The sequence below is a fragment of the Elephas maximus genome, chromosome 7 (assembly GCF_024166365.1).
Source record: "Elephas maximus indicus isolate mEleMax1 chromosome 7, mEleMax1 primary haplotype, whole genome shotgun sequence".
In the NCBI taxonomy this organism is placed as follows: Eukaryota; Metazoa; Chordata; class Mammalia; order Proboscidea; family Elephantidae; genus Elephas; species Elephas maximus.
In genome coordinates, this window is record NC_064825.1 from 125,100,418 (window position 1) to 125,127,619 (window position 27,202).

Here is a 27,202-nt window from a genome sequence, read left to right on the forward strand (position 1 = left end):
CAGGATTTGGGTTTAATCCCAAGCATGAGGGCAGGCAAGAGAAGGATTTAGTTTCATTCCTTCAAATGCCGAAGCCTTGGCCCGAGCCCCAGCAAGCAGGAGTGAAGGCGTGTGGCAGCCCAGACCCTACCAACAAAGCCACCCTTTATTAAATAGAGATCGCGTTACATTCCACTCAGAGAAGGAAATCCGGACGTGGTGAGGGATGTGTCCAGGCTGGAGCCCCTAACCCTGGGCCCGAGTGGGCTGAGGGTGAGGTGGGGCCCAGGTCCTGCCCACCCCACCCGGTGCCTCCTGCAAGCCTGGTGACCTCAGCCCCCCTTGTCTGCATGGCCACCCACTGCTGAAAACAGGCTTGTCCTTAGGGAGAAAAAGCGCTCCGGGGCCTCCTGGAAGCACAAGGCGGAGACTGGGGGAGGGTAGAAGGAGGGGTCCTGACTCATGTTAAGAACTTCTAGGGGCAGTTCTCAACCATACACAGGTTGGAGTGGAGAGGGTATGGAGGTCCTGCCTGCCCATCCCAGCCCTGCTGCCTCGCTGGCACCTGAGACAGCAGGGGACACTGGGAAAGTGCACAGGCAAGGCCAGGGCTGGTCTGGGGCAGTCAGTCCAACAGGGAGGCCGCCTGAGAATGGGGTAAGGGATGGCCACAAAGGGATACTTGTGGCCCAGGCTTGGGAGCCAGGGTACAGGATACCCAGGGGATCTGGCCACCCCCAGGCAGCTCCCTCTCTGAGGATGTGGCAGCGACAAGGCACCGGGACCCAGGAGAGGTTCTGGCTGCCCCAGGTGCCCCTCCCAGGGCTGAGCCCACTGAGTATGGCTCCCAGCTCCTCCATCTTTGATGCTTTCTGAAAGACTCCGGTGGGTTGTGAAACCCAGTGGGGAAGAGAGAAGGGTCGCTTCTGTCTGTCCTGGGACAGGTGCTTGGTGTTGGCTCAGTGCTGCCTCCGGAGCCTGCCATTTGTCCGTTCTGGGGCAGATGTTTGGCTTCTGACTCAGGGCGGGCTCCAGGACTCTGTCTTCCTGTCCGTCTGTCTGTCCGTCCTGAGGCAGGTGTCTGCTCCAGCTTAGAGCCCCCCTCCAGGCCAGGCCACGCCCTAGGCCTCCTGGGGGAAGAAGCCTAGCTTGGCCAGCGACATCTCCTTCCGCAGCCTCGTGACCTCCCAGAACATGGGCTCCGCTGCGGGCAGAGGGTGACAGCTGAGGGACAGCTCAGGCAGATGCCCGGCCCCTCCCCTGGCTTCTGGACAGGCCAACTGGTGCTGTGCCCTCGGGCTTCCCTGGCCCCGGTACAGACAGCCTGTGGGCTTTGGGACACTCCAGCCCTGATCTGTAACGGGGCTGCAGGGCGTTTTGGGGAAGAACGAGAGCACGGGTGTGAGAGCACCTTGGAAACTGTTGTTGCATGCTGAACACACACAAGGTGTGCGCAGGCACTGGTGGGGGAAGTGATGGCACCCACACCCTGACACAAACACCAAGCCCACGGCGGCACACTCATCGGTAATGACCCTGGTTGGGAGCCACAGTTAACAGGTCCCTGAGCAGTGAGTGCAACCACAGTGTCCAGCCACATCCCTGCAAGGTCGCAGCCTCTCAGGCCCATGCCCTGGCCTGGCAGGTGTCAACACCCCAAGCGCACTGGCCTTGACCTTGAAGGGCAAGCCGACCCCAAGCTGGGGAGGGGCAGCTCCTTACGCAGAGGTGCAGACTGCAAACCACTGGGAGAAGAGTCAGCAGGGAACAGAGTTCAGTTGGAGGAGTGGGAGGCCAGGCCTGGCACAGTGGTGGACGGGGGAGCTGCCAGGAAGGGGCACAGGGAGAGCAAAGGCGGGGGGGGGCGGGGAGGTGGAGGTGGAGCCTGTGTGCAGGGGACACCAGGCGGGCCCACCATGTGGGGGCTGCAGAGTGGCTCAGATAGACCCACCCTCCCGCTCTCCCTCTCCTGGACGCCAACCCTCCGTCGACCACCAGGGGGCGCTCACCATCCTGCCGCACCAAGCCTTGCTGGATGTATCGGATGTAGGTGAAGAAGTTGCACACTGCGGTGATCTGAGGGCAGAAGGGAAGGGGTGTGACCAGCCAATCCCCCAACTCCAAGATCCCTCAACAAGCCAAGGTGGATCTGAGGCCAGAGCAGGGAGCCCCACATTCCCGTCAGGGCCAGAAAATGCTCTCTGAGTCGGACAGAGCTGGCCCGTTTTAATTAACAACAGCAATGCTACTATTATTAAACTCGTTGCCATGGAGTAGACTCAGAATCCTGTGTGTCAGAGTAGAACCGTACTCCATAGTGTTTTCAGTGACTGATTTTTGGGAATTTGATCACCACGTCTGATGAGGCACCTTTGGGTGGACTTCAACCTCCAACTTTTCGGTTAGCAGCATTAACCGTTCGCACCCCCCAGAGACTCTAGCAATACCCCTTCTCTCCCTAATAACAGCAATAGCGGCAGGTGACATCTAACCACGCCCACATATCAAATGAGGCAGACACGCTTATCATCCCAAAACTGAGAAAACTGAGGCTCCAAGAATGGAGCTCAGGGACTGCAGAGATCACAGAACTAATAAGTGGACTCTCCTCCCAGGGTGCCTTCTACCAGGCTGGGGAGCAGTGGCCAGTAAGGCTCCTAGACACCCCTCCCCGCACCCCTTGTCCCTGCAGACCTCAGCCACTGACTGACTGGCATGGGCATTAAAAGGCAGGCCTCTGGCTTCGGGCTGCAACCAAGTCTGTACTCCCCAGGCCCTGTGGATCAGGCTGAAGACAGGCTGCACCAGAGGCCAAGCCCTTGCTGGCTCCCCCCACCTCCCCCACCCCCCCACCCCCCCACCCTGTCCCACCTCCCTCACTCCCCCTCTGAGAGCTGCACAAAATCTCCGCCCTGGGCTCTGCTTCCAGGGAACCCAGCCTAGGAGAAGGTGGAAGGGGGCTGGCAGCTGTGCTCTGCAGGGGAATGGCAAGTGCGATGGCACGCAGGCTGTGGAGAGGAGGAGCTGTACAGAGGGGACGATGCTCTGGCTGGGCCCTCAAACACACAGGCGGACAAAGTGGGGACAGGGGCTGGTGGCCCTGGCACAGGCAGGGAGATGTGAGAGTGTGGTAGGGCTAGCATGAGCCTGGTGTGACCAGTACACTGGGTACCACATGAGGGGATCTAGGAGAGGCTGGGGTGGGAGGGGCTGTGGTGCCAGGCCAGGGTGCCACAGTGTCTCTCAAGTGACAGTGGGGACCCATGGGAGGGTCATGGGCAGGGAGGAGCAGGGGGTGGTGGAGCCACTCCCCCATGACTGCACTTTGGGGAGAGAACACGCCTCTCCCTGTTGACTCCACAGCCCCCAATTTCTGTCTCAGGGCAGGGGGAGGTAGACCACATCCGAAAACCTCAGGCCCTTCTTCTTTCCTCTCCCAGCCTCAGCTCTAACCAGCACAGCAGACACACAGGCCTGCTAAATGTAATGTCATCTTGCTAGACATGGGATGTCTTGCACTGGCCCTTCTTTTGAGCCCTGGTTGGGATGGGGACCCAAGGCTCAGGCCACAAGTCCATGGGACAGGGGGTCACAGCAATAAACAAATACAAACTCAGAGTTGGGAGATCCAAGGTCTCAACCAGGTGGCTCTGGGCACACCCCTTGAGCTCTCTAAGCCTCCAACTCCCTTCTGGTAAACAGGAGCTCCAAGCGCTGCTGGGAGAACTGACCACTGACAAGGACAATACAGTCGAGTGTCCTGTGGGCCAACCCACCATGGCTGTACCACGCTGGCCACTGCCCTCACGTCCAGTCTGCTGCCTGACGGTTGGGCTGCTGCATCCACGTCAGCCGTTCTTCCCCAGGGGAAGCTCTAGTAGGTCCAAGAGGAGACGGCTCCTCATGAAGGATCCAAACTCGTTCACTTTTATCTGTTTCAATCCTCTTCGGAATTTTCCAAACTCGTTCACTTTTATCTGTTTCAATCCTCCTAACTGTCTACGAAAGGTGCCCTGGTAGCGCAACAGTTTAACGCTTGGCTGCTAACCCAAAGGTTGGTGGTTCAAACCCACCCGTGGCTCTGTGGGAGAAAGACCTGGTGATCTGCTTTCATAAAGATTACAGCCTAGAAAACCCTATGGTTTACCAGAAGGAAGTTGGAGGCTCAGAAAGCGTAAAAGGTGTGCCCAGACTCCCACCTTATGCGGCCATTCTACTGTGTCACACGGGGTCGTTATGGCTTGGAATTGACTCAATGGCACCCAACAATAAAAACAGTCTATGAGGGGGACAGAGAGATGGAAATCACCCTTGTCTTCAACCTCCAGCTCAGTGAAGTGACCAGACCTGGCTTGGGTCACACAGCAGGTGAGAGCAGAAGCTGGGGTTTGGAGGGCCTGCACCACGCACAGCCAACCATAGCCTTGCATGACACTCCTCCAGACCTTCTCAAAAGCCTTGGCTGGAGCTGAAGCCTGAGCCTGGGAGTCCAGAGCCAAGAGCTTTAACCTGGGCCAGGTGTCACCTCCTCGACTGGGTGATGGGTGTCACTCCTGTGATCACATTTCATTCAGTCTGTCTTAGCAGACTGGAGAGAGAGAGAGAGAGAGACTTTGCTGGCTTTGAAGAAGTGAGTTGGCAAGTCATGAGAGGGCCATGTGGCAGGGGACTGTGGGCAGCCTCTAGGAACTGTGAGGGTCCCGGCCGACAGCAGCAAGAAAAGGGGAACCCCAGTCCAACAACCATAAGCAACTAAATTCTGCCAACCACCACGTGAGCTCAGAAGAACCTGGACTCCAGAAAGGAACGCGGCCTGGCTGACACCTTGACCGCAGCCTTATGAGACCCTGAGCAGATGACCCAGCAAAGGCACGCCTGAACTCCTAACTGACCCAGGGAGACTGAGATCATGAATGTATTGTTCTAAGCCACTAAGCTATGGTAATTTCTTACACAGCAATAGATAACTAACACACCAGGTTCACTGTGTGGTTCCAGTCATCTCTGCTCCTCTCTGAGCCTCTGCCCTGCTCTGTTGATCAAGCAGTAGCCCTGGTTGTGCTCCCAGGCCTGGGGCCCAGAGTCCCAGCCCAGGTGGACCTAAGGAGCTGAGTGACTCCCCCGACAACTCACCCTGGCCCGGGAGGACGGCGAGATGTAGTAGTGGCTCTCAGAATCACCAAGCCGGATGCGGTGGCGGCAGGTGCGGGCCAGCCCACTCAGGGCACACGTGCTGCAGGGAAGCAGGGGGGACCATGAGAGGTCGGCTGGGGGTTCACTCAGCTCACGCATGTTGAATGCAGCAGCCAGAAGGGTGCACAGGGAGAAGCAGGTAAATGTGCGGGTGTGGGCCTGGCATACTCTCTCCCACCCAGCTTCCGAGGAGCCCAGTGCCAGGCCAGAGTAGGGGGTATCCCCAGCAGTCCCTGGGATAGACCTTTAAGCCAAGTTGGACCCCACGCCTAGTACTCCCACCCCACCCCTCTTGGGCAGGAGAGCCTGGCCAACCTCATATCAGATGCACCAAAGCCCCACCCTCAGCAGCCCCTAAAAACTTAACTGGACACCTCAGGCTCAGTCACCCCTCAGCCCAACAAAGCAGGACTTGAGGTCTGTCTGCCTCCCCCTTCCCAACCCCAGGGCACGCATCTGCCTTGCCCATCTGTCTCCTACTTACCCCTAGTAGGCCATGGCTCTGTGCTGCCTGGCACCAGCCCCCACTAAGATCCCCAGCCTGAGCCACCTTCTTGCTTCATCCCAGGCCTGGGACCTCACATGGATCTGCAGCTGCCCACGTGGCCCTGAACAGGCCTCAACCTGAGCCTCACTGACACATCCTGGCCCGCTGCTGGGCTATGGCTCCATAGAGACGACATCGGCCTCATCTAGCCTGCTGCTCTCTGCTCCTCACCCCCCACTCGGCCACCAAGTCCCCAGGTGGGGTCACACCAGCATGGGTTTTTGCCTGGATTCCCTCAGCTGCTCCAAACCAGCCCCTGTTTACAGTCTCACCACCTCTTCTCCATGTTATGGCCAGGGCGCCTCCAAAAACCCATATCTAGGCCATCATTTTCCCCTCCTGCCCAGGAAATAACTCCGGAGAATCCCGAGTAAAGGAAAATTAAGTAGACACCTTGGCTGCTGGACTCATCAGAGCCTTACTGTTTCTAGATGTGCTACGACTCTCTGATGTGACCAGGGAGCCCTCTGTTCAGAGAACATCTGTTGATGAGCTCTGAAATGCTGGCCTAGAGAGTTAAAGCCCAGACCTTATTTAAGGCCCTTTGTAATTTGGTCCCAAGTACCTCCTGCAGCCTCAGTCCTAACTCCCTGCCCACCCCACTGCTCCACCCACCAATTCCAGTTTCTCATACCTTCGCTCATGCTGTTCCCTCTCCCTAAAAGGTCCTTCCCTACCTGGCAAACTGCTATTCACCCTTCAAGACCTGGCTCAAAAATTCCCTCTCCAAAAGAGCCTGAAAACATTCCCCCTGAGATGGGGAACCAGACAAGGATGCCCTTTATCACCACTCTTATTCTACCCAGAGCAATTAGGCCAGATAAAGAAATAAAGGGAATCCAGATTGGCAAGGAAAAAGTAAAAGTATCTCTATTTGCAGATGACATGATCTTATACACAGAATACCCTAAGGAATCCTCCAGAAAGCTACTGAAACTAATAGAAGAGTTCGAGTATCAGAATACAAGATAAACATACAAAAATCTGTTGGATTCCTCTACACCAACATAAAGAACATCAAAGAGGAAATCACCAAATCAATACCATTTACAGTTTTTTCCAAGAAGTTAAAATACTTAGGAATAAGTCTTACCAGAGATGTAAAAGACTTATACAAAGAAAACTACAAAACATTTCTGCAAGAAACCAAAAGAGACCTACATAAGTGGAAAAACATACCTTGCTCATGGATAAGAAGACTTAACATTGTAAAAATGTCTATTCTACCAAAAGCGATCTATAGATTTAATGCAATTCCGACCCAAATTCCAATGACACTTTTTAATGAGATGGAAAAACAAATCACCAACTTCATATGGAAGGGCAAGACATCCCAGATAAGTAAAAGATTGCTGAAAAAGAAGAACAAAGTGGGAGGCCTCACTCTACCTGATTTTAGAACCTATTATACCACCACAGTAGTCAAAACAGCCTGGTACTGGTACAACAATAGATACATAGACCAATGGAACAGAACTGAGAATCCAGACATAAATCCATCCACATATGAGCAGCTGATATTTGACAAAGGCCCCAAAGTAGTTAAATGGGGAAAAGACAGTCTCTTTAACAAATGGTGCTGGTATTAACTGGATATCCATCTGCAAAAAAAAAATGAAACAAGACCCATACCTCACACCATGCACAAAAACCAACTCGAAATGGATCAAAGGCCTAAATATAAAATCTAAAACAATAAAGATCATGGAAGAAAAAATAGGGACAACATTAGGAGACCTAATACATGGCATAAACAGAACACAAAAATTATTAACAATGCAGAAAAAGAAGTTGATAACTGGGAGCTCCTAAAAATCAAACACCTATGCTCATCCAAAGACTTCAACAAGAGAGTAAAAAGATTACCTACAGACTGGGAAAAAGTTTTCAGCTATGACGTTTCCGATCAGCGCCTGATCTCTAAAATCTACGTGATACTGCAAAACTCAACTGCAAAAAGACAAATAACCCAATTAAAAAATGGGCAAAAGATATGAACAGACACTTCACTAAAGAAGACATTCAGGTAGCTAACAGATACATGAGGAAATGCTCACCATCATTAGCCATTAGAGAAATGCAAATCAAAACTACAATGAGATTCCATCTCCCTCCAACAAGGCTGGCATTAATCCAAAAAACAGAAAATGATAAATGCTGGAGAGGTTGCGGAAAGACTGGAACACTTATACACTGCTGGTGGGAACGTAAAATGGTACAACCAATTCGGAAATCAATCTGGTGCTTCCTTAAAAAGCTAGAAATAGAACTACCATACAATCCAGCAATCCCACTCCTTGGAATATATCCTAGAGAAATAAGAGCCTTTACACAACCAGATATATGCACACCCATGTTCACTGCAGCACTGTTTACAGTAGCAAAAACAGGGAAGCAACCAAGGTGCCCATCAATGGATGAATGGATAAATTATGGTATATTCACAAATGGAATACTACAAATTGATAAAGAACAACGATGAATCCATGAAACATTTCATAACACGGAGGAATCTGGACGGCATTATGCTGAGTGAAATTAGTTGCAAAAGGACAAATATTGTATAAGACCACTATTATAAGAACTTGAAAAATAGTTTAAACAGAGAAGAAACTATTCTTTGATGGTTACAAGAGGGGGAAGGGAGGGATGGTGGGAGAGGGACATTCAATTTTTTTTTTTTTTATCTAGTAGATAAAAACTACTTTAGGTGAAGGGAAAGACAACACACAATACAGGCATGGTCAGCACAACGGGACTAAACCAAAAGCAAAGTTTCCTGAATAAACTGAATGCTTCGAAGGCCAACGTAGCAGGGGCGGGGGTTTAGGGACCATGGTTTCAGGGGGCATGTAAGTCAATAGGCATAATAAACTCTATTAAGAAAACACTCTGCATTCCACTTTGGAGAATGGCGTCTGGGGTCTTAAACGCTAGCAAGCAGCCTTCTAAGATGCATCAATTGGTCTCAACCCCCCTGCACCAAAGGAAAATGAAGAACACCAAGGACACAAGGTAATTACAAGCCCAAGAGACAGAAGGGCCACATAAGCCAGAGACTACATCAGCCCGAGACCAGAAGAACTAGATGGTGCCTGGCTACAACCCATGACTGCCCTGACAGGGAACACAATAGAGAACCCCTGAGGGAGCAGGAGAGCAGTGGGATGCAGATCCCAAATTCTCGTAATAAGACAAGACTTAATGGTCTGACTGAGACTAGAAGAATCCTGGAGGTCATGGCCCCCAGACCTTCCATTGGCCCAGGACAGGAACCATTCCCAAAGCCAACTCTTCAGACAGGGAGTGGACTGGACAATGGGTTGGAGAGGGATGCTGGTGAGGAGTGAGCTGCTTGGATCAGGTGGACACTTGAGACTATGTTGGCATCTCCTGTCTAGAGGGGAGCTGAGAGGGTAGAGGGGGTAAGAAGCTGGCAGAATGGACAGGAAAAGAGAGGGTGGAGGGAGGAAGTAGGCAGTTTCATTAAAAAAAAAAGGGGGGGGAGAGTAATTGGGAGTACGCAGCAAGGTGTACGTAAGTTTTTGTGTGAGAGACTGACTTGATTTGTAAACTTTCACTTAAAGCACAATAAAAATTAATTTAAAAAAAAAATTTCCTCTCCGAGACGAGCTTCCCACCATGGCGCCCACCCTGCTAAGTCCTCCCCAGTCTCTGCCCCTTGCTCCACCCTGGCTATTTCGTTCTGCTACTGGGCCTGCTCAATGCCAGACAAGCAGCAGGAGGGCAAAATGCCAGGGCTGGTAGGTTGTTTATTAGCAAGAGGCAGAGCCTGCACCTAACATCACTTACGTGTCAGCTGGGGCCTGAGCCCCACCGTGGGAAGGAGGAGGAAGGGACATGTGTCAGCCAGCCAGGAAGAAAGAGACCCCATCCCGGGACTTCCTGGAGAGCTTAGGGTCCCTGACTGGAGGCAGGGAGTTCTGCCAAAGGTGCTCCTTGCCCTGTGTGACTGAGACATCCCCACACTCCTGGGCCCTGGCCAGCTTGGACACTACAGCCCCTGTGCACCTTTGAGTCTCACACCAGGACTCAGAAGGTGGCCCGAGGTTGTCTTCCCAAGCTCAGCGGTTCCCAGTAGGCAGAGATGAGCTGAGGTGCTAAGCTTACTTGGTGCTGTCACATTCAACCGCAGCCACCTTCACTGTGGGCAGTGTCTGTGAAGCCACGGGCTCGATGGTGAGCGTGTTGTCCTCCACGGCAGCCCGCACCAGTGCCGAGAGCTGTGGCAGACAGGCAGCGGGGGGTGGTAAGAGGCCAGGCTCTGGCTGTGGGTCTGGAGCCCTGCCAGCCACCTGGACTCACTCACCTCCCTCATGGTAAAGTCCAGGCAGGGGCCCACGTCCTCCCGGTACACCCTTTCCAGGAAAGGGCAGGTCTTGTCCAGGGTGGGTGACTCCCTCCAAGCCTGGAACTCTGCAAACAGGGTCGTGTCCACCTATGGGAAAGGGTGGGCCGGGGCGGGGGGCAGTCAGGGTGTTGAGGCCCCGCACCGCAGAGGCAGGTGAAGAGGAGGAGGAGAGGAGCCAGGGAGGAGGCAGGACAGGCCCCAGAATGCCAGCAGGTCGGTGCCCAGTGGCCATGCAGCTGAGACGAGTCTGAGGTTCCCCAGTAAGAACGCCCTTCTTCCCTGTACACCAAAGAATATGGAATGAAAACTTCCATTTCCAGGTGGATTTTAAAGTTTCTGGCACACTATAGGATTCCTGGGATCCACCTCCCCCCCAACCCCGCCTTTTTTTTAAAATCCGCACGTGAGGGAAAGAGAAGCACACTGAGGTGAGGACGCTGGAGAGCACATCAAGGAAAGGAGGCCAGCAGAGCAGTCAGGTAGTCAGGCTGCAGGCAGACTGGGGCCCAAGGCCTGGTCCTAAAGACCCTCCCCTCACTGCCTCCTTGAGGAGGAAAAGTTGAAGGGCTAACCTGCAAGAACACACAAGTACACGGGGCGCACACAGGCACATGCACACAGGAGGAGGGGACGCACCAGGTTGCCCCTGCTGCCCACCCCAGGGGATGGCTCATCGGCCACCCTGGGCGCATGCAGAGACCCAGGCCGGGAGGACAGAGGCGCAGCCCCGCTCAGGAGCCATTACCTGGTGGGAAAAGGAGAGAGAGGTAGCAGAGGTGGGAGTCGTGAGAGGCTCCCCTGGCAGAAGTTGCCAGGCTGGCTCGTAGGTGAGATGGACCGCCCTGCTGGGGACCACGCAGAGGAGCAGGGAAAGGAGGGGGGGCAGCCCAGGCTGGGCAGGCTGAAGTGGCAGGGCAGACAGACGGTTGCAGAGAGACAGACAGGAGGAAGGAAGAGATGTTAGTGTCCCAGTCAGAAGCTCAGAAGCGGGATGGAGGCTTCCCCTGTGCAACTCTGGGGGTCTGGGGGGTCAGACTACGCCCTGATGGGAGAGGAGCAGGCCTAGCACCTCCTCCCTGGGAGCCCCGGAGTCAGAGGACAGGGCTGAGTCTGGGGGCAGGCTTGGTGGCAGAGACCCACAGAAGCAGAATTCCACCATATCCCTTGTGAGGGTTCACGAGGTGCAATCCTGAGCTGAGCTCTTAGCATCCGAGTCCGATCCATTCCTCACAGGGCCCCCGTGAGGCCCCACTTACCACTGAGGAAATCGAGGCGCTGAGAGGTGGCCCCATGTGCCCAAGGACCACAGCCATGAGTGTCAGTCTCACACCTCAGCCCATGTCCAAGCTGGCCCAAGGACCTCTGCACCCCCCTGAGGGGAGGATGACCACTACTTCAAAGACCATGCTTGTCCCAGTGCCACAGCCAGGGGGCACTGAGGACCACCGTGCACAGGTGTGTCCCCAGGTGGTCCTGGGCCTCATGATGGTGGCCTCACAGGGCCCTAGCAGCCTCTCTCCAGAGGCCCAGCAGCCACTACCCAGCCTCTACAGGCCCCCAGGGCAGACCCTCACCACACAGCAGAGAGCACCGCACTGCACAGAGCAGCAGGACAGGTAAGGGCTATCAGAGCTCCCAGATTACAAACACCCCCGAGACTGGGAAACAAAGGCCTTAGGTCTCAGAAGCTGAACGGGAAGGAACTGGCACAGGCCTCATGGCCATGAAGAGGCTCAGAGAGGGGCAGGGCAGGCTCCAGGTCACACAGCGAAGGGTCAGGCTCTGAGCCCACTGACAGCAGGCACTGCATTCTCCTTTCCTGTGTCCACTGCCCGACACACCCCTCACCTCCTTGCCCTCCCTGTCCGGGGCGAGGGCATGTCCTGCAGCAGGGCACACGACTGGGCAGAGGGCACTGCTGCTCTTGTGGCGAGAGTGGCCCTTTCGGGGCCCAGCCTTGGTGGGGCTCAGCAGCTGTGGGTGGAGTTCACGGTTGGGGGAGGCTGGTGTGGATGTGATGACAAGGGTCTTCAAGGCTGTCACCTCTGCCTGCAGCATGTCGATCTGGCCGAGACAGGATGACCCAGAGTTGACGTCGCCATGGCTGCCACAGCCCACCAACCCAGCTCAGATCCGGCACCTAACCCCTACCCATCACCCTTACAGCAGTCTTCAAGGCAGGGACTGAGATATTCATTTTACAGAGAAACTGAGGTTTAGAGAAGAGACACGACCTATGTGTTAGTGCATGCCTGAGAGCTGGCTAGCCATTGATTGCTCTGGGCCCCCTCCGAGCCAGCAACAACCCAACCCTCCCATTTTACAGATGGGCAAACAGCTCAGCTCACAGGACCAGCCTGGAGTTTCTACTTTTGTGAGGGGGGGGGGAATGGAAACCCTGGTGGCGTAGTGGTTAAGAGCTACAGCTGCTAACCAAAAGGTTAGCAGTTTGAATCCACCGGGTACTCCCTGGAAACTCTATGGGGCAGACCTACTCTGTTCTATAGGGTCACTATGAGTCAGAATCGACTTGACGACAACGGGTTTTGGTTTTTTTGGAAGAGGGGAACAGCAGAGGGGAGAGGAGAAATGACCATACCCACAGGACTCTCCAGCCCCCTCGGCTCCCCAGCAAAGTCACTGCTTGGAGTCCCACCCCAGTGAGCCACCTTCAGCTGCATGGTCTCCGGTGCTCCCACCCCTCTGGGCCCTGGTTTGCCCATTCCTGCCGACCCTACTGGGCCGTGGCAACAATCCCACTAGGCCTCAAAGATGAGTGCTCCTGGAGCTGGGAGGCAGAGGGGAGCTCCAGACTGGCCTCACCTTGCCCCGTGCCTCCTTCAGCTGCTTCTCTGATGCTGCCTGCTTCACGTTGGCTTCTCGAACCATCTTGTGTGCTTCCTGGGAAGAGGGGTGGGCTCTGGGTGAGTGGTAAGGAGGTGCAGGGTACCCTATCCCCAGCCTGCCCCCTCATCTGACACACCTCAAACAGGCTGGCTGTCAGCTCCTCCAGTTCCTGTTCCAGCTGCTCCCGCACCTTGGACAGCCGCTCACACTCCTCGTCCTTCAGTTTCAGCTCCTGGGGGCGGGAGGCAAGCGCTGTCAGCCCCACCAGGGTTCCAGGCCTGGCACTGGAGGCCCCAGGCCCATCTGACCAGGCTCAGGGCCTCGAGTATACTTTCTTTGTTGCCTGACAGTATATGATCCATTTTCCATGTAGCTCATAGCATGAGCTTAAAAATACTGTCAGTCCGCTAAAGCTTGGTACCGGCTTTCAAAAAAGACTTCTATAAAAGTGGTTTTTAAAGTCACAAGATATTAGTGGGTACCAGGGGCTGAGAAGAAGGAGGAAGGGGGAGTTATTGCTGAAGGGATATTGAGTTTCTATTGAGGCTGATGAAAAACTTTCGGAAATGGATAGTGGTGATGGACATACAACATGTCGAAGGTGATTTCTGCTGTTACTGCTGTCAACTGCTGTCCGGTCAGCCCCTGACTCATGGCGACCCCGTGTACAATGGAATGAAAATACTGCCTGGTCCTGCACCATCCCCCTGATTGGTTGCAGATGGGACCATTGTGATTCATAGGGTTTTCATTGGCAGATGTTCAGAAGGAGATTGCCAGACCTTTCTTCCTGGTCCGTCTTAAGTCTGAAAGTTCTGCTGAAACCTTTCAGCATCATAGCAACACACAAGCCTCCACTGATGGATGGTGGCCGCACATGAGGTGCACTGGCTGGAAAGCGAACCTGGGTCTCTGGCACAGAAGGTGAGAATTCTACCACTGTATCACCCGTGACCTCAAATGTAATTAATGTCACTGACTTCTCGGTGGAACACCACAGCTCTCCCAGGCAGCACCCCCTCTTGAGCCCCCTCCCCCTGCCCACAGGCTGCACCTTCTGGGCTTTGTGCAGCTCCTCCTTCAGGAACTCTGAGCCCTTCTCACGGATCTCCACTGAAGAGCTTCGGAGGCGGGACACGTCCAGCTGGGCGGCTGCAGGGCCCTCCTCCCCTTGGGCCTCCTCCCCTGCAGAGGTGTCTGACAGGGTTCCCTGGGACTCCCTGCGGCCTTTGCAGAGGCTGACGCTCTTCCAGGGGCCTGGGACAACCCCAAGGGGTGGCGGGTGGCCCTCCTCCGCAGGGGGCTGGCTGTGAGGCAAACAAGGGCATCAGCACATGCAGGGTGGGGTCCTGAGATCTGGAGAGCTGAACCCAGGGACAACCCTGGGCAATGTACCCACCCTTCTGGGCCTCAGTCCACCCACCTGTAAAAGAGCACCACCAGCTATAGCCAGAGTTGTCACAGGGGCAGAGTGACCAAGCACAAGGCCTCTTGGGAGCAAGGGCAGGGCTCATTCATCTTTGTCAACCAGGGCCTGGGGCTGTTTGTGCTTGGCACACAGTAGGTGGTCAGCACACAGTAGGTGCTCCGTCTGTGTGTATCTAACACATGGCTCTCAGTGCAACAATGCTGAAAATTGGAGTCTCCATTTCTAATTTAGAAAGTGGGGCACATCCCAATGACCCTACCTCAAGGGTCGCTGAAGGGATTAGAGATGTGCGTAAAGCCCGCCGGGCACTCAGGGGGAAGCTGCCGGCACTGTTATTACTCGTACAAATGATATACAAATTCTACCCCATTCAGGGCAGTCAAGAGAGGTGGGATGCTGAGCAGACAGGCAGGGCTCAGGCAGGAAGTTTGTGGAGATCCTTGCAGTTCCCCTACTGCCCTGCGGGCCATGTGACCTTAGGCAAGCACCCCTCTCTGGGCCTCTGGACCCCCCTTTCCTGAAGTTGGAGTACCCACCCCCCTCGCCCACACTCCTGCGCCCTTACAGCAGACCCTGGAGAGGGAGGGGGAAGGGAGATGGCTCGCCAGCGGTGGTTTGTGCCGAGACAGCACCTCTGGACTCGCTCACTCAGCAAAAGCCAGGGGTTCCTGAGCCAGCAACTTTGGAGCCTCTCCGGGGTGGGGGTGGGGGGCTGGGACACTAATAACAGCGGGGAAGTGGGGGAGCTGATAGAGACCGCACAGGAGGGGGTAAGGCCAAGGACAAGGAGATCATCGGGATTCGGGATTGCTGAGGGGGAGGGGTGAGATGCAGGGCTAGGGATGGGACCCCCTCCCTGTCCTGAAGACCCTGACAGGGCCACCAAGCAGCCCTGAGCCTCAGTTTCCCCTTTGGTACCCAGGAAATCCCAGCCATGAACTCATTCCCAGCCTTTCACAAGGTCCGAACCAGCCACCCAACCCGGCCTGCCCTCCAGGCTGGCAATGGCTCAGAATGTGGCTGCCAGGCCTCCCCGTCTGGGCCTGCAAGGCAGGGGCCCAGAGCTTTGATGAATAAGATGGGAACATATATCCATCACTCCACATCGACCTCCAACAACAACAGCACGTGAGCCAGACAGGCATCTCTCCTAGCGCCCTTGTTGGTGTGGAGAGGGGTATCTTGTGAGTACGGGGCCCCTGAGGCCTGAGGGACTGGGGCAGCCCTCCCCCAACAGTGCTATGGTGGCCCCAAAGGCTGTGGTCTGCATCCAGGTGACTCCCATGGGGTGCTCTGCAATGTTGTCTCATTTAAAACTCTCAACAACCCTTGTGATACTGACCCCATTCTACAGATGAGGGCACCGAAGCTCAGAGAGGTGAAGGGACTTGCCCAGGTCACACACCCATTGGTGGTAGTGCTGGGACTATAGCCAGGTCCTCACCCAGGCCTGAAGCCTTCCGGCCATGCAGAGAGGAGTGGGCGTAAATGTAGAATCAGTGTGTCTGGTCAGGGTCCGGGGTCCTGTGCCCAGGGGACTCGGAGGCTCCGCTGTGGCCGCTGCAGGGAAATCTGACCCACTTACAGCCTGAACTGGCTTGTCAGCCTCTGCTCAGGCCCAGAAACTTCCTTCCCAGGAGGGATGCCCTGGGGGGTGGGGGGGGGGGGGCCGGGGGGAAGGGAGTCTGTGGCTGAGAGCATAGGCTGGTCTGACAGGGGTACACGGAACCCCCTGGGAATGTGACTGAAATTCTCTGAACCCATTTCCCCACCTGCAGGAGGCACCATAAGAATCAAATGAGACGTCGCTCCCCACAGTGCCAAGTAAATATCATTCATCCACAGCCATACCTGGCGTACACCCACGGTCCCTGGCCAGGATCGGGGTCTGGCAGCTGAAACCACAGGCCCTAGGCAAGTGCCCCCGCTGGGCCCAGCCCTGCTTACTAAGGTAAGAGACAGTGGCAACAGTCACTCAGGCTTGGCAAGGCAGCTGACCCCATTGCATGGGCTGCCCACTTCAATACAAGAAGCCAAAGCTGCAGGCCGAGGGTAGGGTGACGCACAGGGGGAGTACAGGGCATGGGGCAGGATCCCAGGTCCCCAGACCTCCAGACCCAATGCCTTTCTCACTGCAAGGACCACCCCTGCCACCCCCGTCTCCCCTTGCCAGCTCCTCCCACATGGATGCAGCTTCATCCACCAGTCTAATCTGGGCCTTTGGCCGTGGCAAGAGTCTGGAATTCTGCTCTCCCCGAGGGAAAGGGCTGATGTGTGGCCCGAGAGTCCCCCACTGTTTTCCCAACAGCAGGCAGACAGGGGATGGAGGCCTGAGACAGACTCCCTGACACCCTTCCCCCCGTCCTCAGCAGAAAAGCCAAAGTCCAAATTCTAGTGGCAAGAAGCATGGGAACAGCAGGCCCACCCCATATCACCAACACTGGGCCAAGGGGTGGTAAGGGCAGGAGGGGAAGAAGGGCCACCGTGCACTTGGAGGGAATTGGAAATTTCCAGTCCCTCCTCCCTCCCCTCACCACTTCCAGGGTGTGAGGCCACCTCCTGTAACTCAGAACAGTCAGAGGAGGGACCTGGGCCTCTCATGTCCCGCCAAGCCAGAGCCTCCACCCTCCACACATTCCAGCCCCCAGACCAGAGGCCTACACCTGGGTTTGAATACCCAAGGTGGTGGGGAACTCACACTCGGGGCAAGTCTGGGTTACCATGGAGGTGCTCCTACATTAGGTCTCATCTTGATCCTCAGTCCAGGGCCATGGCTCTCACTCAAACCTTCTCGGTCCCCATCCCCTCCAGAAACAGAGTCCATTGTCTGGGATAAACTGCTGAGGTTTATATGTCCTCAGACTACAGGGATGGGGTCTACTCATGGGCCAGAGAGGGTAAGTTAAGGTCAGAGGTAGGTGCAGGAGCGAACATCCCCCATCCTGAAGCCAGCTCTGCTGCCTGGAGCCCACCCAGCTCACACCGGAAAGGCCCAGCTGGGTCACTTCCCCAGGAAACACACACAAGCGGAAGGAAACACAGCTCCTGCCATCCTCACCCACCAGGCCTACTCCTGGCAGGACCAGCAGGGTTTTCCCTGCCCATAAAACATCAGAGAATGAAGCCGAAGACACTTGAACCTGACTCACCAGGAGCCCCACTGGGCCAGGAGGGCCTGACTGGAGCCCCTTCTGAGGGGTCCCAGTCCATCCTAGGGCCCCCGGCCAGAGCAGGCTACCATGGGTCTTTCTGCCCCTCCACCTCTCCCCCACTGTGGCCAGTGCCCAGGTGACCCTGTTCAGGTTGGCTTGTTGAGTGAAAGTCCCCTGCGCTAATAGGCACAATGAGTTCTTACATAAGCTGGGGAGGAGACAAGCAGGCCGCTTTGAAACGGGACGCAAGAGTGGGCTGGGAGGCATGCTGAGACTGAGCACCCGCTGCCCGGGGCCACCAGGCCCAAGCTCTGGCAAAGCTGCAGCTGGTTTCATCTGCAGAAACCTTGACGCAGGGCCCAGGTCCCAGACCAGGCCTCACCACCTGCTCCTGGAGGGAGTGTACGGCTCCCACCCCTTCACAGTCCAGTAGGGAACTGGGGCTGACAGCAAAGTGACCTGTGTCCAGAGGCTGGCCGAGGGGCGTAGCCCATGGAGAAGGGCTCAGAACCCACAAGCACACCAGGTCCCCAGCTCTCTCACCCATGTCCACATCACCACGTCCACCCTCCATTCCATGTGTCCATCAATTGTGGGCCTCACGGTAATGCTGCAGGGAGATGCTCTCACCAGCCTGGACTTAACAACGAGGCATCTGAGGTTCAGAGAGGGACGGCGACCTGGCAGGGCCACACAACAAGTAGCAGGGTGGGATTTGAACCCAGAGCCCAGGCACTGTTGCATCACGTGACGTCTCACCCAGAGAAGTCTGGATAGGGGGAAAGGGGATGAATGGTGGTTTCAGAGAAGTGAGGCAGGATGCAGACGGGTTTGAGGAAGTTGGAGACAGTGCCCAGTGGTGTGTGTGGGCAGCTGGGGGAGGGTCACACCCAAAGCGTGGAGCAGGGCCTGGGCTCCAAGGGGACACAGAGACAAAAGACACCAGAGGGGAAATCATGATAGGACCAGGAACTGGAAAGTGGGATCAAAAAAAAAAAAATTAACATCAGTTAATTAATCAATCGATCAATCAAAAAATCAAGGGAAGGGTGAATGAGGAGACTGGTGATACCCATGATGGAAATGAGGAACCAGAAGAGGCCTTTCAGGGAAGGGAAGGGGTGGGTGAGGCATTTGGGAAGGGGTGGTTTGAGACATCCTGTGTCCTGTAGGCAGCTGAGAGGAAAAGGCAGCCTGGCCTCTGCTGGGAGGCGCTGGCCCAGAGCGACAGCCACAGCCTGAGCCTGGGTGAATGAAGGTCAAAGGAGCCAAGGGCCAGACAGCCAGCCTGGAGATTGGAGGGACTGCTGCCACAGGCCACAGAGAAAGGTTCCCAAAGAATGGGAAACCCAGCCATACATCTGGCAGAGGGATGCCAGGGAGGTGAGTGCAACAGGGCGGGACGGGCAAGGAGGATCGTGAGTTTCACTGAGGTAGGGCCTGCGGTGGGGCTGGGAGCAATGAGCTCAAGGCAAGGAGGGGGCAGAGGGATAGGTGGGGGGCAGGGTGGGCTGGGCCCCTCCAAGAAGGGGAAGCAGGTGTGGAGGCAGGAGCAATTCCCTGTAGGAGAGCAGGCAGGGGAAGAAGGAGGTCAGGAATAGCCTCAGGTGGTAAGCACAGACATCAACACCTTCTGAAGCAGGTGAGTCTGGCCAAGCATCTCCGTGCGTAGCCCCGGGCCTGGCAGCCCAGCCCTGATGAGGGAATCCGGCCCTTTCCCCATACTGGGAGCCAGCACAAGGCCCGAGAGGGTGGGGTCCAAGGCAGGGCACTGGGGCTTCCCCCTCTGATCAGTCCTAGAAGAATCTGACACCCCAAGGCCTCAAACATCCAACATTAAGACAGGATGTACCTATCCTGTGCCAGGCACCCCCCAGGCCGGGTCCGTCCAACCTGCCTGACAATGCAGAATCAGGCAGCATCACCGAGCCCCTTTCTCACCACATTCATTTCATTTTGGTTCCCCTTCCCAAGGCCTACTGGCCACAAACCCTGTGCAGATGCTGGGAGAGTCTAGAACAAGCAGAACTCCAAAGGGCTGAGTCCCACACACGGGTGGCTAAGGAACAGCAGGAAAGATATCTCCACCTGTCTGAAGGTGGAAGGGTAAGTGGTTACACCATGGAGGGCTTCCAGGAGGTGGCAGTGGGGAGGGTTGCTCAACCCCTTCCCAATGTGGAAATCTCCCTGCCTGGCCCTGGAGCTCCCCGCCATGCTTCCGATCCTGTCTTAGAGTCTGTAGCCCTCTGTGACTTAGGCCTTACACTGATCCAAGCTCCTTAGGGTAGCCAAGACCCACAGCAGTTAAGTTAAGTGATGTGCTCCGGAACACACAGCCAGTCCATGGCACCTGAAGCCCTGGACCTCTCCAGCAACCTGCCTGCTGCAGAGAAACAGTCCTCCATCCTAGGGACCGGGGTTATCTCATCTCCTGCCTGGGCAGTCCATCAGAGTCTGGCCCTCTCCAGAAATAGGTACTCGACAGCAACGGGTTTGGGTATCAGGTGGGGAAACTGAGACCAAGGGGCTGTCCTAGCATCATGCGGCCACTCATTGGATGCTGCTGAGTTGCTTCCAACTCATAGTGACCTCATGTGCAAAAGAACAGATGTGGACACTTTGTGGCTAAACCCCCCTCCCCCGCCGAACGCAAACACTGGTTTCTGCCGATGAAGTCCCAAGTGCCTAGCACCACCGTGTTACACACAAAAGTACCCAAGATGCTATCCTCACCCCATCACCTGGAGCGGGCTTGGCACCCAAGACTGGGGACATATGGAATTGTGGGGGACAGCAGGCCAGTTTTTGGAAAGAGCACCCCGAAGTTGCTCTAGCTGCAAAACTCAGAGCCCATGCTCTGGGTGTCACAAGGAAAAGGATCCACTCAAGCTCCTACAGAGTCCAGCAAAGCTGGGCTCTAGGCAGGACACTGACACCCACCCGACAAGGAAGTAGCCAAGGATCCACAGCCTGAGGGCCCTCAGGAAGGCCAAGGGGATGAGCTGGCACTGGGGTCTCACCATTAACGAAGCACAGTCCCCAAAGAGAGATAGATAGGCTCGTTCTACAGATGAGGAAACCAAGCTCCAAAGACATCAATGATGTACCCAGAGTTACCCATTCCTAATGTAGAATGAACACACCCAAGTGCATATCTGCCCAGTGCTTCGGGAGCCGTGAGCTACTGGGGGTCATAAGAGCAGAAGCTTAGTCATAGTTACCTGGGCAAGTATGACCCCGAACAGGGTCCTTCCTAGCTGCTTCTGGGGTCTGGGGTGCTGGCAGCTTGGCCCCTGATCCCTGAATCCTGCCTCCCAATACCCAATTGAGGAGTGCTCAAATGCAGTGCTCAATACCCAAACTGTGGCCCTCACTCCCCAGGCAGCCAGGTTCCCGCTCATGATTCCTCTGCACTTATGAAGCACCTACTAAGTGCTCTGCACCCAGGCAGGCCCCAGGGGATCCGGAGATGCATCCAGAAAGTAAGCTGTACTGAGGATCATGTAGAAGTCTGTTTGGTACCTGGTTCACCTAGAAGGGTCCTGAGAATACAGTAGGAGGCTGGTCTGGTCTCTTTGACTGTCCTTCAAGTGAACTCAGTCTACCTCCAGCCCCTAGCCTCATCTCTCTGGCCCTAGCCTGGCTACCCCCAGGGAAGGACACTCTCTGAGCCTGGATAACTCCCACCCCACAATCAGCTCATTTCACCCAAAGGCCCAGAGACGTGAGGCCACACCCTCACACCGAGTTGCTGTTTCGTTTGGGTCCATCCAACACAAGGATCACCAATTTTCTCCAGTCCCTCCTCAAACACATTCAACCCCAGGCAGGATTGCCCTACCCTCTCTAGGTACCACAAACTGCCTCAGCCGCTTTCTCCAAAAACTCAGCCCAATTCCCCGGGGCACAATTCCAACAAATACAGGCTCTGCTTAAAATCCCTCCCTGTAAGAGTCTTGCCTCCCCACACCTCACCTCTCCCAGGAGAGCGCTGTCTCAACAACCCCCTGCAGGGCGCGGGACCCCCCCCCCCCCAGTTCCCCTGGCATCCCAACTCAAGCTTTGTCAGGTGCCTTCAAAAGAAGTGCAAACCAGCCCACGTGAGAAAACTCCTTCACCGCCCGCCACCACCCAGGTGCCCTCCCCTCGCTCCCCAGCTGTGGCTGCAGAAGGGGCCCTGGCCTGTCACCACCCATCTGGTCTGTGCTCTACAGAATATCCCCACTCCCATTCTGGCCACATCTCCTCCAGGACCTGGTCTGTCCAGGCCACCGGAAAGAGGAAGTGTGTCCAACTCCAAGAGAATACCAAGTTCTTCTGGCTGTTGAGGCACCAGGTTGACCAGGGACTGGGACCACCACATAGAACTAATGGCCTGGACAGACATGGGTACTGGGCCACTAACTCCGGACCCAGGGTCTGTGTTGCCCTTCTCCAGGCTCATACCTCTGAGGCCCACAGGCTTCAGGACCCCCCAGGGGGAAGCCCCAACAGCAACTTGCAAGCGGTCTTGGCAGAAGCCCAGCCCTCTTTCCCAATTGCACTGCTTTCCAAGTGTTCCTTCACCCGGGGGTCCCTACTGTAGATGCGTACCCCAAACTTAACTCTGGTAATACACACCCCCCCCCATCTCACTTGCGCTCTGAGACAGGACGAGCTGGCGCTGCGCACTCTCCGCTCCTCCAGGAGGCCTCTTGACCCTCCCCGCGGAGTGTCCTTCCATCTCTTTCTCTGCGCCTCGGATTGCTTGTCCTAGTGCTCGGTGCGCCCTCAGTCGCAGACAGGACGGAGGGCGCAGACACGCTGGGACTCCCACCCCCTCCCCCTGCAGCAGGCGGGCCGGAATCCTGCGCGTGGCCGCGAGCGCGCGCGGACCTACCCGCTCCACATCCCCGCGCCGCGGGGCCCCCGGGCGTCCGGTCCCCGCGCTGCTGTCGCCGCCGCCGCCACCGCCGCGTCTCACTGCGCCGCCCCGCGCCGCGTCCCCACCCGCCAGCGACTTCGCCTCGGCCCGCGGGCCAGCCTGCCGCCTGTCCGTCCTGCCCGCAGCCAGTCTCTCTGTGCGTCCCGGTCCCCAGGCCCCCAGCCCGACCCGGCCCTACCGGGTCACGTGGCCGAGGGGGGGCGGGCAAGGACTCGTGCCCAGCCCCGCCCCCCGCCGTCCGGCGCGGGGTGCTCACGCGCGCTCCCGGGCTCCGCCCGGCTAGCCTCCCGCCTGGGACAGTGCAAGTTCTCCCCCAACCCCCGCTCATCTCACAGCCAACGCTGCAGTCAGGCTCGTCCAGCTGACTCCTTTCCGGGCAGATTCCGCCCCAGGACAGAGCCTCCCCGCCCTCCCGCTCAACCGCTCAAGAACCTGCAATGGCTCCCGGACTCCCTGATCATCACAGGGTTGTCATTCGAGGCCAGCAGACACCTTCCCATGCCAGCCGCCTATCTGCGAAAAATAGCGCCTACAGCAATTAGTTACGAATTGCTGAATGATCTCTCACAACTGACAATGGAAACTTCTGTGGACAGTAGAAACTGCTCATTGCATCCCCCCGCCCCGCGCCCGCCAAGCTGTGCCCAAGACAAGCACCCTACCAGCCATACCCTTCAATATGCCACTGGCAGGTGGCCCCTGGCCCTTCCTTCCCTCCATGAAGTCCTTCCCTGGGCTTCCTGCTCTGCCCCTGTTCTGTCCAACAGCCTGGCTAAGTTGGGAGGAGCGAGGGGGCCAGACCTCAAAACAAGTTTTCTGGGTCCTGCTGGCTGAGTGCTTATCCCAGGGAGAACTCAGCTTTGGCCCAAGCCTCCCACCCAGCCTCCCACCACAGGGGCCCCCACCTGCCTCTCAGCACACCTCAGTTCATTCCTGCCTTGGCCCATCATCTACCCCTCCAGAAGGCACCCCCCCCCCCACACCAACCCACACACACACCTCCACTCCAGCCTGGGGACAGATCCACTTAGAACATAAACTTCCTTCTCTCCTGCCAGGGACCATGCTCCCACCCTCAGTGTCTGGAGAGGAACTTGATGGAAGGAGGGAATTCCTTCCCTTCCTGATGCCACCACAACTCTTGGTGCTCCACTTCCAGGCCCACAGATTCAGGAGCTCCAGGGTTGAGTTTGCGGATTCCCACTTGGGGATACATCATTCATACATTCAGCCACCACTTCCTGAGCACAAACTATGTGCCATGCAAGGGCTGGGGATGCAGAGGGAAACAACACAGACACAGACCCTGCTCTTCTGGTGCTCCAGTCTGGTGGAGGGATGAGGACACACTGCCAAGGACCCCCACTTCCACAGCCACCGCTTGCCCCAGGCGCACCTTGCCAAGTGAACGATGTCTTTGTTCAAAATAGAAAACAGGGCCCTCTCCCCAGGTAAGCACAGCCCATGCTGACGTACGGGGCTTGGTGAGTGGAGGGCAGGTTGGATTGCAGGCCTTACTTGCTCCCTCAGCCAGCACCTTGTACAGTGAACAACCTGGATAGCCCTGCATGGCATCCCTCTGGCTTTCCAGGATCATTCAGCTCAGGCTTCCCATGCCCTTCACTCTACTGGGCAATTGTTTCCATGATTGAGGCTTCCTGAGGGCAGGGACCAGCTCCTTCTTGGCCCTGTGTTCCCCACCACAGGGTCCACCCCAAGCAAGTGACCTGATCCTATGTTTGTTACTTGAATCCTTCTCTAGTAAGTCTTGAGCAACTGCTGTCTTCCTGCCCCTTGCTCTGTACACTATTTAGGGGAAGGAAGACAAGATGAGTAAAATAGCCTAGCACAGGGCCCTTGCCCTCCAAGTCTTCACAAGCCCAGGCAGGAGATAAGACCTGTCCAAGTCATGGTACCCCAGACCAGTGGTGATAAGGGATGCAGGAGGTGTCAGCCCAGGGCTACAGACTCAGAGGAAGAGTTCTCAGCCCAAGGAGGGCTGGTGGCCTGAGGAAGCCCTTGAGGGAGGTCCCAAAGGACAACTGTGGGGTCGCCACTCTGGAAACATTGACACTCCAAGGACTGACCACAAATATGTTGTCATCTCAGCAGTCAGGAAATCAAAAGGCGCGTTTGCATTGGGCAAATCTGCTGCAAAGGACCTCTTTAAGTTGAAAAGCGAAGATATCACCTTAAAGACTAAGGTGCGCCTGACCCAAGCCATGGTATTTTCAATCGCATCATATGCCTGTGAAAGCTGGAGAATGAATAAGGAAGACTGAAGAAGAATTGATGCCTTTGAATTGTGGTGTTGGCAAAAAATAATATACTATGGACTGCCAAAAGAACGAACAAATCTGTCCTGGAAGAAGTACAACCAGAATGCTCCTTAGAAGCACAGATCGTGGGACTGCGTCTTACATACTTTGGACATGTTGTCAGGAGGGATCAGTCCTGGAGAAGGACATCATGCTTAGTAAAGTACAGGGTCAGCAGAAAAGAGGAAGACCCTCAACAAGGTGGATTGACACAGTGGCTGCAACAATGGTCTTAGGCACAGCAATGATTTTAAGGATGGTGCAGGACCAGTCAGTGTTTCGTTCTGTGGTACATATGGTCACTGTGACCTGGAACCGACTCAATGGCACCTAACAACAACAACTGCATCAAGTTACCATGGCTCCTCTGAGCAGCCCAGAGAGCCCTGCTCCTCAACTGAAAAGGATGGGCTCAGAGAGGTTAAGGAAACTGCCTGATGTCACACAGCCAGTGGTGGTGAGGATGAGACTCCTTCCACCAGTATTCCAAAAAGACGCCCCAGAAACCAGAGGGTCCTCTGGAAGCTGCAGCTGTGTAAAGTCAGGCAACAAGGGGTTACTGAGTGCCTACTAGGTACCTGGTGGTGGTAACAGGGAGGAAGAAGAGAAAAGTGTGTCCCCTGCCCAGGAGCCACTGTCCTGCCCCAGCCAAACTCTCACTTCCCCAACCTCCACCCCTAGCCTGGCAGCCTTGGCCACAGACCCTTGGAGGCAGATGACAACAGGAGACAGCCAGCCTGGATGAACCAGGCTTTGATTCTGGACTTAGGTCTGTTCTCAGCTCATTGTGTGACCCAGGGCAAGTGTCTTGCCCTCTCTGAGCCTCAGTCTCTACCTTGGTACAACAATCGAGTTGCACAAAACAATCAGCCACCTCCTGATGCTGACCTTGTAAGACTTGACTCATTGCCGTGGACTATAGGACAGAGTAAAACTGCCCCACAGGGTTTCCAAGGAGCAGCTGGTGGATTCGAACCACCAACCTTCTGGTTAGCAGCCAAGCTCTTAACCACTATGTCACCAGGTCTATGACCTTTTAAAAAGCTCCTTAAATTCTTCATAGTTTCATGCATTTCCCCACCCCCCCTACCTGGGGCCCAGCTTCTCAGTGCCCTCTCACCAAACTCCCCTGCAGAGTGGCAAAACCCCATCCCCACCACATCCCAGGTCCCTGGCTCACCTGTTTGTGTCCCAGGGCTCCTCTCCCAAGTTCCCCTCAAGTACAGGGCCCAGGCCTGATGGGGCATAGTGGATAGCCCCTGAGCTCATGGCCAGGAACACGGGACACTTCCCTCTGGCGGGGCACCTGGTAGGCTCCTTCGAACAGTCCATGTCTGGAGGGCTAGGCTGAGGGTCCCTCTGGAGACAGCCCAGTGGGCAGGTGCAGGAGCCTTCTCCCCACCCCCAGGCTGAGCCTCATGCTAACCTTTGCTATCTCTGAGGAGCAGTGGGCTGGAAGGGAGGCACCTCCCTGACAGGCCTCTATCTTCTGAAACCCTGTAATTATTAACTCCTGCGGCTCAGCGGGCAGAAGATGACGCTGGGGGCCAGGCTCTGGGCCAGGGAAGGGGAGACACCTGAGGGTTGGTTGAGACTATCTCCTCTATGCCTGAGGCCCAGGCTTCAACAAGGCCTGTAGATGGGGCTGTTTGTCCCCTCCCCACCCAGGCTGGAATGTTGAAAAAAGCCTGTTTGATCCTGGCCCTATCACTAGCTGGCTGTGTGACCTTGGGCAGGTCACTTAACCTTTCTGGGCCTCAGTTCCCTCATCTATAAAATGAGAACAATTCTGCTCTGTGAAGTCATGACAAACAAAGAATTTGTGAGGTGTCTGCTGCAGTGTAGACTGAATTGAGTTTCCTATTTCCTTCTCCCTCGCCTTCCCTCTTCTTTCTGTGTCAGCCTCTGAGCCCCAGCTGGGAAGAAGCTGCCAGTTCTCTACCCAGTGTCGTCACACCCCACCCGCCCTGTGGATAACAATATCTCTCATTCGAAGTTCTCTCAGCCTAATGCAAACCAGATGCTGGCCTCCCTTTCCTGGCAATGAATTTTCCATGGCCTGCTTCCACCCCCTTCCTGTTTTTGCTGCTTGCTGAACCCCCTACTAAATTCTCCCCTGCCCCTACCTTCCTCTGTGGGGCAACCTCTGGGCCCACCTGGAAACAATTCATGGAAAACAGGATGTGTGAAAAGTAGGGAGAATCACCTAGTTGCCCTGACAGGGCAGGAGGGGAAGGGGCCGGCCTTGGCTGGTGGCAAAGTATGGGAGAGTCAAGCCCCAGATAGCACCTCAGAGGGAAACTGAGTCAGAGCTGCTCTGGGGACTGTGTAGCCAAACTTGTTACTTTCTAGACATACAGACATAGCCCCGGCTGGATGGGGAGCTGTGAGGACTTTGTCCTTGGCTGGGACTTCTTAGAAAATTCAGAGCCAGAAGAGGC

General features: G+C 55.9%; 1 protein-coding gene across 3 annotated transcripts; it reads right to left on the reverse strand.

Annotated features, from left to right (window-relative positions):
- On the reverse strand, window positions 1–26,236 carry RAB3IL1 (RAB3A interacting protein like 1). 3 transcript variants are annotated; one of them, XM_049892191.1, is made up of 10 exons: window positions 25,942–26,236; window positions 13,993–14,245; window positions 13,075–13,170; window positions 12,915–12,992; window positions 11,940–12,155; window positions 10,050–10,178; window positions 9,851–9,963; window positions 5,113–5,212; window positions 1,989–2,055; window positions 1–1,183 (listed from the first exon to the last, which is right to left on the reverse strand). In XM_049892191.1, the coding sequence occupies exons 1-10, from the start codon at window positions 26,091–26,093 to the stop codon at window positions 1,101–1,103; spliced, it is 1,287 nt and encodes a 428-aa protein (XP_049748148.1). In that variant the 5' UTR covers window positions 26,094–26,236; the 3' UTR covers window positions 1–1,100. The 3 variants fall into 3 exon arrangements, with proteins under 3 accessions (XP_049748148.1, XP_049748150.1, XP_049748151.1); XM_049892193.1 differs by lacking the exon at window positions 25,942–26,236 and adding an exon at window positions 22,399–22,713 and having other exon boundaries at window positions 3–1,183; XM_049892194.1 differs by lacking the exon at window positions 25,942–26,236 and adding an exon at window positions 15,710–15,731 and having other exon boundaries at window positions 3–1,183.
- Window positions 26,237–27,202: the final 966 nt, after the last annotated feature.